The sequence below is a fragment of the Orbicella faveolata genome, unplaced genomic scaffold (genome assembly GCF_042242905.1).
Source record: "Orbicella faveolata isolate gen_17 unplaced genomic scaffold, um_ofav_v1 contig_26, whole genome shotgun sequence".
Classification (NCBI taxonomy): domain Eukaryota; kingdom Metazoa; phylum Cnidaria; class Anthozoa; order Scleractinia; family Merulinidae; genus Orbicella; species Orbicella faveolata.
In genome coordinates, this window is record NW_028301554.1 from 1,864,240 (window position 1) to 1,875,361 (window position 11,122).

At 38.9% G+C, this 11,122-nt stretch overlaps 1 protein-coding gene across 1 annotated transcript; it reads left to right on the forward strand.

Annotated features, from left to right (window-relative positions):
- The first annotated feature begins 8,928 nt into the window (after window positions 1–8,928).
- LOC149107571 (tetratricopeptide repeat protein 28-like) lies at window positions 8,929–10,619 on the forward strand. Its single transcript, XM_089295372.1, has 2 exons — window positions 8,929–10,237; window positions 10,401–10,619. Exon 1 carries the CDS (start codon window positions 8,989–8,991, stop codon window positions 10,135–10,137), a length of 1,149 nt encoding a protein of 382 aa, XP_089151498.1. The 5' UTR covers window positions 8,929–8,988; the 3' UTR covers window positions 10,138–10,237; window positions 10,401–10,619.
- The last annotated feature ends 503 nt before the right edge of the window (window positions 10,620–11,122 follow it).

Here is an 11,122-nt window from a genome sequence, read left to right on the forward strand (position 1 = left end):
CAAATCGGCCAAAATCCATCGAAAATGAGCGGCATATTCAGAGGCTCGTAAACTCAAAAGTAAAAATCTTCATTACAAACTGATTACACGTCGTATTTGTACTTCCTTTTTTGTCTATTTAGAGCTAGATAGATCGTGATTTGATTAGAACTTAAATATTTGACGAATTTTCTAAATTAACGACCCAAGACAGCTTTACAAGAGGTCTACATTTAGCCTATTTTCAAATGCTAAAAAGGCGTTCTGGTACACGGCTTTTCCCAAAACGACTAGTTTGGTGTGAAAGAGCATTCTTTCTTCTTCAAATTAGTGAAATAAAATTTTTGGGTAAATAAAATCGCGAGCGCTGAGATAGCGAACTAAATGCAGCACTTCTTCCTGAAAACGTGACCTTTGACCCGAGCGTTACGAAACCGATTACTGCAAGAAAACCCGGAAGAAAAGCAAACGCTTCGTTATTTTGAAACAATTTCTAGTGATATCTCTCCGAAACCATGATTGCAAGAAACTATTTCCAGATATGAAATCTTACAGGGTCAAAAAAGGAGCTAAAGGGCGCATTTTGACACAATAACTTTGTTTGCTGAGAATTGAAGTCAATGACCGTTAACGAATTCCAGTGAAATTTGCAAACTTGAAGTATGTTAGCCGATACTTACCTGAATATTTATATTAATAGAAGAGTCGTCTTCTTGGATTAACCTTCAAAAGAAGCAGGATCCAGATTTGAAAACCTCTAAAAGAAGAAATGTTTAATGTTCCGTGACTTGCCCGCTGCTATAAATTAGCTTAAATTCCATGTACATGCCGACCGCATGTTTGTGGTAAAACCAACTGAACTCCACTGACAGTTTCCATGGGTAACCCCAAAATAAACAATCCCCCAAAATGTAAAGTGAAATTGGCTGTCTTCATGAACAGTTAGAAGCTAGAGTCAAGTTCCATTACCTTTTAAAAGTGCTTGATTCTACTTTGTTCACTCAGTAGTTACTGTCACGGTCGAATACTGCGTAGTATCGGTCACGCCAAAACACTGCAGACCGTGCAGACTGAGTAAGTTTCCCATACAAAGTCTTGTACGCGTTTGTCTATTGAATCAAAGGTCAATTCTGCGCTCGTGCAGCCTGTGGATAAATGACAGACTTTCAGATATATTCAACACTATTTTGTAACTAGACCCAAAAAGGGAGTCACAATGAAAAGCCCAAACAAGTGTCTGCAGTAACACAGCGGTCAAACGTCCGCGCATGTGCGAGCAATGGAGCAACTAAAAGGTGGCCAAAATATTTTCATGACACTGTTCTTTTCATGGGTCATCGGTATCCTATAAATGACATTTTCCTCGTTATTTATATATTTGTTTATGTTTTAGCCGGTACAACGAGAGCTAACAGAAATGACTTCAGAGTTAAAAATTGTTCTACCTTCTGCTTGTTGCAGGTCTTTCTTTTCCGTGGTATGTATTTTCCGTGCTCCTTGAATTTTTTGTCCGCCTCGACTTTGCATTTAGTGCACCAGTTTTTTTCCAGGTTTGTAGTTTAGAAAAGCTTTTCCCACCTGGTCAAAGACCAGGTACAGTCGGTTTGGGATCGGTATTTTGGCCAGCTATGCCCCCATGACGATGAACATGAACATCGTTTGCCGTTTCGATTCATCTCGTTCCTGTGCTTCAGACAAATCAAGGATCTGGATGGAATCCCTCAGTCCTTGCCAAAATTTTTCAAGCTCGTCTGAGCGAAGCCGAATCACTGCAATTGTCTTTTTCTTCTCCCATTTTTCCTTCTTTTACACATCGTTTGTCGTCCGTTTCCGGCGTCACGCATCGTGTGATTAATAAAAACAAATAAAAATATACTACGCCGTCGGCTCGTAGCATGACACGGGTTTTAAGACTTATAAACTTTTTTGGTAAAGCTCAAAACAAAATGGTAAATCAACAGAATACCGGTAACTTAATAAACTTTGTGTCTGAAAAGTCTTAAGTTTTCCTTTTACCGCTTTCTTTTCCTTTTACAGATTTCTATGAACTTTTCAATTTTTTTTCGTAAATTTTGCGTGACACCGGTTGTTTCCCATGTTTTCCTTTAAATTTTTGGGCGGGAAATTGGCGCGCGGCTGCCAAAAAATGTACCAATTTGCGCATGCCCGACGTTTGAACGCGGTGTTGTCTGGAGTCTGCACGGTCTGCACTGTTTTGGCGTGACCGATTCGCGGCATTCGAACGTGAGAGTAGTGGACAAAGTCGACGCAAACAAATAAATTCAAGCACTTTTTAAAGGTAATGGAACTTGACTCTAGCTTCTAACTGTTCATGAAGACAGCCAATTTCACTTTACATTTTGGGGGATTGTTTATTTTGGGGTTGCCCATGGAAACTGTCAGTGGAGTTCAGTTGGTTTTACGACAAACATGCGGTCGGCATGTACATGGAATTTAAGCTAATTTATAGCAGCGGGCAGGTCACGGAACATTAAACATTTCTTCTTTTAAAGATTTTCAAATCTGGATCCTGCTTCTTTTGAAGGTTAATCCAAGAAGACGACTCTTCTATTAATATAAATATTCAGGTAAGTGTCGGCTAACATACTTCAAGTTTGCAAATTTCACTGGAATTCGTTAACGGTCATTGACTTCAATTCTCAGCAAACAAAGTTATTGTGTCAAAATGCGTCCTTTAGCTCCTTTTTTGACCCTGTAAGATTTCATATCTGGAAATAGTTTCTTGCAATCATGGTTTCGGAGAGATATCACTAGAAATTGTTTCAAAATAACGAAGCGTTTGCTTTTCTTCCGGGTTTTCTTGCAGTAATCGGTTTCGTTACGCTCGGGTCAAAGGTCACGTTTTCAGGAAGAAGTGCTGCATTTAGTTCGCTATCTCAGCGCTCGCGATTTTATTTACCCAAAAATTTTATTTCACTAATTTGAAGAAGAAAGAATGCTCTTTCACACCAAACTAGTCGTTTTGGGAAAAGCCGTGTACCAGAACGCCTTTTTAGCATTTGAAAATAGGCTAAATGTAGACCTCTTGTAAAGCTGTCTTGGGTCGTTAATTTAGAAAATTCGTCAAATATTTAAGTTCTAATCAAATCACGATCTATCTAGCTCTAAATAGACAAAAAAGGAAGTACAAATACGACGTGTAATCAGTTTGTAATGAAGATTTTTACTTTTGAGTTTACGAGCCTCTGAATATGCCGCTCATTTTCGATGGATTTTGGCCGATTTGGGGCATCGAAACGAAAAAATTGCGGAAAAAAATAATTTTTGATTTATCGAACTTAAAACGATATTTTTGTAACTAGTGCCCGTAGGGCTTCATTCTGGGCGAGTTTGAAGAAATTCGATTTTTTCGCTATTTCCAAGTCTAGTTGATATTTAGGCGAAGCTGCTCTTAAGTACTGAAGCTTTAATGAAAACAACAAATACAACGCTACATCGAGCACTTGGCAAACCTAATCCAAGGCCAGGGCGCTTAGATCTGACGTAACAGAACGTAAACGAGGCTACTGACGTACCCAGACTTTTATAACGCGGGAGTACAAAATAAACCACAACAACTCTACACTGATGATGTAAAAAGAAGTTCATAGGCAAGAGGTCTGTCTCCATATTTTGCATATAACTTGTTTTGTTCATTTTTATAAGACTCATTGTTATAAGTCTCTTTTCAATACCGGTCTTGGCAAAGAAAATCTTTTTGACAACATTTAGACTCGCTCAAAGCCGGTCTTGGATGAAGATGAAGCATTGTAACAAAGTTTTCACAAGTTAGTCTGGTTAATTTTGAAAACCCACAGGGTCACCCAGGAAAGAAAAGCAAAGAACTAATTTGTTTCAGTAATAAGGGTTGTTCTAATGTTAGAGATGCTGAGGAACTGGAGAGAACCAGCGATGTCAGCACTTCTTATTTATCAGATTATCAAGGCCGGGAATTCATGTCACATTCGCAAAAATCCACATTCAAAAAAGAAGAAGCGGGAACAATGCATTTCTTTTTCATAAAGGAAAGCATTTTCAGGAAACATGGCAAGTGTAGAAAGTACAATCGTACGCAAGTGTTTTCAACATTTTGTAAGTGTTCTCAAAGAGGTAGACCAGAGTAAAATGAAAGTAACTTAAATGGTTTTCGCAAACCGTGAAATTCCCAGAATAAACCCCGGGTATTAATATCTGATTTTGTTCAAAGGGCTTTGATGGTGGGATTCTTTTTTGGGGGAGGGCTTAACAGCAAAGGGAGTGGGCAGGCTTACACCTACAAAGAATTTCGCGTTTAAAAATTAATGTTTCGGTTTATGCTTAAAATGGGTATGGCGTCTGAGAATTGAAGTTGCGTGCAAGATTTTGTGGAAAGATTTTCTAAAAATAATGATATGAAGCCAGGTTCTACCTTAAACAAATGAACATCTCGTTTTGAAGTCGACCTTGAGATTATTAAAGAACGTAAGATACCACCATCCTCTCCAATAGAAGGTTTATAATCGGAAAAAGTTTTATCTTTCTTAGAGAGTTAAATCTAAATATAATATTATCATAAGTTGGGTTTATTAATGCCACGGTTTTTTCTTCTGCGATTTGGGGGCTTGTAGGGCGACCACTGGTAAACGACTTCGCTAGTGAAGGCATCATGCCAGATATAAAAAGCCTCCAAATATTTAAATAGCTTTTAAACCTTGGTAATTGTTGTAATTTCTTGTTTTTTGAGTGTTATATTGAAGGAGGTACTGGCTTAAACAATGTAAGATTTTTGGGCGGCAAAAGTAAAGCGCCAGTAAGCTCTTTGTAAAATTTCAAATATTTACGGTAAGTATTTTAAGCAATTCCTTGGCAAAGTTAATCGCGTCATGCCTTTATCTTTGAAACTTTTGCACGTTTGAAAACTGAAACGCTTATGCTAACGAGGCAAGTATTGTAAACAAACATTCCCCTGTTATCGTAAGTTTACAGGGAAGAGATTACAACGAGTTCTCTGCCCTAAAATGTAGCAAGCTGTACAACCAATAAGTATTTTTCCACGTTCAACACGACTTTTCAGCCGACCTAAGGGTTTTCTGTCTCGTAATGCCAAATTCGTTCAATCTTGGCGTGGGTTTGACATATTTTCATTATTTTCGTGCAATCATTTAAAAACGTTTACGACAGTTAACCCGCAAAAACTTATCCACTGAATGTCATGGTTTTGATTCTATTATTACACTAGCTTGCTGTGACACAAAGGCTGGCCATATTGCAAAGATAATGACAGTCGATAACATTCACTTTCCGTTGTTATTCGTGTTTTTTTTTGTAGTTTTAATATTATTTTTCCAGCTGAAGCTTTGTGCTTTTCAACATTCCCTCTTGAAATGAAAGGCTGAACATATATCCTTTGTTTAACCATGAGGTAAAAATAGCCAACGTGGACCTGTCACTAAATATCAAAAAAATATTACAAAAGTAAAGAGATGACGAAATAAAAAACCCACATACAATGATAGGATGATAAGATTTACATTACAATATTAATTTACTCGTTTACATGTATGTAAACGTGGTTTACATACATGTATAAATCACTTTTCATTTATTAGCTTGGAAACACGTTTTTAAGTCTTATTTACACATGTTCTTTCAATCACCGCGATTTTGTAAAACATTGCCAAGAACAAAAGAGTTTATTAATGGCGAACTAGGAAGAAAATATAAATCTTCTCAATAATTAGGGCAACATGCAACCCCTCAGGGAGGCCTTTAGTTTTCAACCTGCTTGGTGTTCTTGCGGTGTTGTTACTTAGACCATTGTATCATTTAGTATTTTTTTCTCTTTCTAATTTAGTAATTTTGTGGCAGTAACGAAATTTAAAATCTTCTGAAACCGTCTTCTCACTCCTTGCCACCGTAGATTTCTAAAAATACTCTCGCCATCATTTTGCATAGCTGTTTTTTCCTTAATAACACTATTCCAAATGCTTTCATCTTATTTTTGACGTATATTCGCCCAAAATATTGCTCGTGACAATTGCATATTTCGCTTTTGACTTCAGTCCCATCGTATAGACCATATTATTTAATTTTATCCTTGCTTTTTTCTAAAGAGAGATTAAAATTTGTTCAGCTTGATTTGAAACTGACCGAGACTGGGCTAAACATGTTTACCTACTCTGTACAACAGTCCGGCGCTAAAAATTCATTACCAACGCCTTCAATTTATTAAGAGGCATGGAAAGTTGAGTTTTCTACTCCCGACAAAATAAGCTCTATAAAATATGCAATAAAGGTGGTTTTTTTAAAGCTTCATTGTCCTTGGGGAAAGTGAAACACATTGTTGTTCATTCTTCTTGTAGAAAACGAAATGAAATCCACCTAGAAAATGTCATTTTCGAACTTCTCAGATGAACGGCTGACGTTGAGATTCACGGATTTCCGGTCTTTTCAGTTTCCAAAGAGAACAGAATAAAATGAACTTGACTGAACAGACAGGACAGATAGAACAGATCGATTTATTTTTTGCGCTGAGTTCAAAATAGTTTTGTCGCCGGACAAAAAATTTAACCTTGTTGCTTTTCGTTCGGAGTTGTTTAATTTTCGTTCAATATTCAGAGTTATTTATGTCGCTCGCTTCAGACTTATATTTGCAGCTAGATTCAGATTACTAATCGAAAGAGTTTTCGCCAGGTTTAAGAAACTCTTTCACGTCACTTCTATGTCGCTCGGTTCGGTATTATTTTAACTTCTGGCAAATCAGAAAGGCAAGCAGCGGGTAATATGTTTGTTATCATGGCTAATATTTGCGTAAACATGTCTGCCCTAACGACGATCTTTTTATTTAATCAGCTATTTGAGCTATTTCAACTCGTGCAGTGATTTTGTAGGTGACTCCGTACTACCATGAATCATGAATCATCGCTTATATTAGTCCAAATGTAACGCGATTGCGCTATGTATGACTGGTAAATCAGTTTTCAGTGATGTTAAGGTCATTCCTCAAATTTGCATTGCGCATCCTTACTGCCCATAATTTTGGGCGTCATTAGCGCGCGCTCGTGCACGCGCATATTGAAAACATGACGGATTTGCCTTGATATTGAGTTCTCTCAGTTGAAAAATGGCTCTAGCTCACCAACGAGCACGGGCACCCCAATTTTTTATATTATTCGTATTTATGACAATATATCCTCGAAATCGATACTTTACGTTTTGTTTTATTCTGATAAGCGAATTTTTTTTTTTACAAGACTTACAGAAGAGGGCGTCATGAACGACCTTGAAGAAATTATACAAGCAATCTATATTGGCGTCGTTGTTGCCACATTCCTTTACATGACCGGTCGTGCTGAAAAAGCAATCGAGTTATGCAGAGAAAGCTTGGTTTTACTAAATAATAAAGCACTGGAGAAAGAAGAGCAGTTTGGTAAATTTCTTTGCGAGGCAATCTATAAAGTAATGTTCAAGGCGTACCTTCTTATCCGTGATTACACAAATGTAATAACATACGGCAGAAAGCTTCTCGGCATTGAACGTGAGAGAGGTGAAACAGTCAATGCAGGGAAACTTTGTATAAAGCTGGCAGCAATATATGAGGCTCAAAATAAGTATGTTGAGGCAAAAGAACTTTATGAGAGAGCGATCAGTATCATGAACAAAACAGGAAACAGCAAAGAGGAAGCACACGCTTGTGCAAGGCTAGGAATTATGCTTTACTCTCTTTGTGACTATGTCAGAGCAAAAGAATATATCGAGAAAGCACTTGCGATCGCAATTGAAATTGGTGACAGAGAAGGAGAAGCAACATGTTATGAAAACCTAGGAACAGTGTTTATGTCTCTTGCTGACTATGCCAAAGCAAAAGAATATTTCGAGAAAGCACTTGCGATCGCAACTGAAATTGGTGACAGAAAAGGAGAAGGATCACGTTATGCAAACCTAGGAGGTGTGTTTTCATCTCTTGCTGACTATGCCAACACAAAAGAATATCTCCAGAAAGCACTTGCGATCGCAATTGAAATTGGTGACAGAGAGGTAAAAGGATCATGTTATGCAAAGCTAGGAGGTGTGTTTTTATTTCTTACTGACGATGCCAACGCAAAAGAATATTTCGAGAAAGCACTTGCGATCGCAATTGAAATTGGTGACAGAGAAGGAGAAGGATCATGTTATGGAAACCTAGGACCTTTGTTTATATCTCTTGCTGACTATGCCAACGCAAAAGAATATCTCGAGAAAGCACTTGCGATCGCAATTGAAATTGGTGACAGACAAACAGAAGGATCATGTTATGGAAACCTAGGAAATGTGTTTTTATCTCTTGGTGACTATCTCAAAGCAAACGAGTATTTTCAGAAATCACTTGCGATCGCAATTGAAATTGGTGACAGAAGAAATGAAGCATATTCTCGGCTTTGTTTAGGACTCGTGTTACGATCTCTCGGTATAAAATATGCTGACGCTAACAAATATCTCCAGGAAGCACTTCTGTTTGCAACTGAAACTGGTGACAGAAAATGCGAAGCAATGTGTTACGCTTCGCTAGGACAGCTGTTTTACACTCTGCGTAACAATGTCCAGGCTAAAGAATATTGTGAGAAAGGACTGTCTATCTTCGTTGAAATTGGTAACAGAGTAGGAGAAGTAGCTATGTACTGTAACTTAGGAAATCTGTTTATACTTCGCGATGAATATGTCAAGGCTGAAGAATGCCTCCAGAAGGCACTTTCAATAGTTAAGGAGGAAGTTCAATACTTTCAAGCGGAGATTTTCTGCTTTGAAAACATGGCAAAGGTAAAGATACCACAGGACAAGAAACAGGAAGCGTTTCCTTATTTGTTTCAAAGTATTCAAAAATGCGAAGAAAGCCGAGGCTTTCTCAAAAATAATGATGATTTCAAGGTACTTTATTCAGATAAGTACAAATCTCCCTACAAAAAACTCAGGACACTGCTTTGTGCAGCTGGGAATCCTAATAAAGCTCTTTATGTTGAAGAGCTCGGAAGGGCTAGGGCCCTATCAGACTTGATGGCAACTCAGTACTCTGTTGAACGGCAAATCTCAGCTGGCCCGCAATCATGGACTGGCATTGAAAATGTCGCCAACCTAGAAAGCGACTCTAACTGTCTGTACATTTCATATGATGATCAAAATGTATTATCGTGGATTCTGAAAGCAAATGGAGTCGTTGACCTCCGAGAAAACAAAGTGGAGAAAAGGACACTGCACACTACAAAAGCTAAAAATTTGGATACCTTTTTTAATAACGTGGCTGAAAGCTTCCGCAGCTTTGGTATTTTACCCCCGGAGCTTTGCGAAGATCGATCTTTTAATGGCATTGAAGAAACACCAGATTCCTCTGAGGAAGACAACCTCGCCGTTTTACGACAACAGGGACGTGAAGTTGATCCCAGACCAAATCTAACTTTGTTCTACAAAATGATCATCGCTCCTGTGGCTGACTTACTCAAGGGGTCCGAGATCATCGTTGTTCCTGATCGCCACCTGTTCCGTGTTCCATTTCCAGCTTTACTTGATGACAGTGGGAAGTACTTATCAGAGACTTTCAGGATTCGCATTGCTCCTTCGTTGACGACTCTCAAATGCATTCAAGACAGTCCTGCCGACTATCACAGTCAGACTGGAGCTCTGATAGTGGGTGATCCTGACGTTGGTGAAGTGCTTTGGAAGGGTCGCCGAATAACCATCTCACCATTGCCCTTTGCAAGAAAGGAAGCCGAGATGGTTGGACGACTGCTGGGTGTTCAGCCTTTGATAGGACAGCAAGCAACTAAGCAGGCGGTTCTTCAAAGAATAAATTCAGTGAGCCTGATACACTTTGCTGCACATGGTAATGCGGAGAAAGGAGAGATTATTCTTGTGCCTGTTAGAACTGGTAGTCGAGTTCCACGAGAAACCGACTGCTTATTGACGGTGGGTGACATTTCGCAAGTTCAGCTACGAGCCAAACTTGTTGTACTAAGCTGTTGTCACAGTGCCCGTAGACGGATTAAAGTCGAAGGAGTTGTTGGAATGGCTCGAGCGTTCTTAGGATCCGGTGCGCGCTCAGTGTTGGTGGCAATGTGGGCTCTAGAAGACAAGGCGACTGAGCAGTTGATGAGTCGTTTCTACGAGCATCTTTTTCGTGGGGTGAGTGCCAGTGAATCCCTTCACTAGGCCATGAAGTGGATGAGAGAAAACGGCTTCGCCAAGGTTTCCGAGTGGGCGCCGTTTATGCTGATTGGAGATAACGTGACAATTGACTTTGGAAATAAAAGTAAGTACAAACTTTCACTTTAGCGTGGGAATGGACTACAATGTAACGTGCAGGGGGAACTGGGGCCAAACTGTCTTAATGTCAAGCATAAATAAAAGCAAATTGGCTCAGAAGAAATAATGATTGATATCTTGGTTTGTTTCTATCTTTCTTTTCGTTTCAGGAAGTGATGACCTCAGCAATGGAGGGCTCCAGGCAGACATCAAGCAAGCAATGACCTGAAACCTTCTTGCAAACGTGACATTTGACTTTGGAAATAAACGTAAGTACAAAGATTTCACTTTAGCTGGGCGATGGACTACAAGGTAACCTGCGCGGGGAACTGGGGCCAAACTGCGTTAATCTACAGCTTTCAAAGGGGTTTCCTAGAAAAATGATTTATAACTTGTTTTTTCTCCATCTTTGTTTTTGTTTCAGGAAGTGATGACCTCAGCAATGGAGGGCTCCTGGCAGACACAAACAAGCAATGTCCTGACAAACCAAGTGTAAAATATGTTGATTTTAGTTTCGTGAAATTTTCCGAGAAAGGCATTTTCTATGCATTTCAACCAAAATTCGAAAAGCCTCCTTCAAAGTGTTATTTTTAAATTCTTGAGAAAGCAATCAGCGTTTTCAGTACAGTAAATCATTCAGTTAGCTTTCATTGTACTCAGAATTCGAACTCACGGCCCGTTGTTATATGAGTGATTATCTCAATGAAACAAGAAAAAGTAGACAAGGGCTTCTAGTATCTTACAACTGAAATAGTTTTTATATATAGATGGATCTTTGGGTGGGAGGGGAGTGGGGAAACCGTGGGGAATAATAACCAGACTTTTAGAGTAATCTGAATACGCGTGTAAAGCACAAGTGTTATCACAAGCTTAATATAAGCAGGTCAAACCC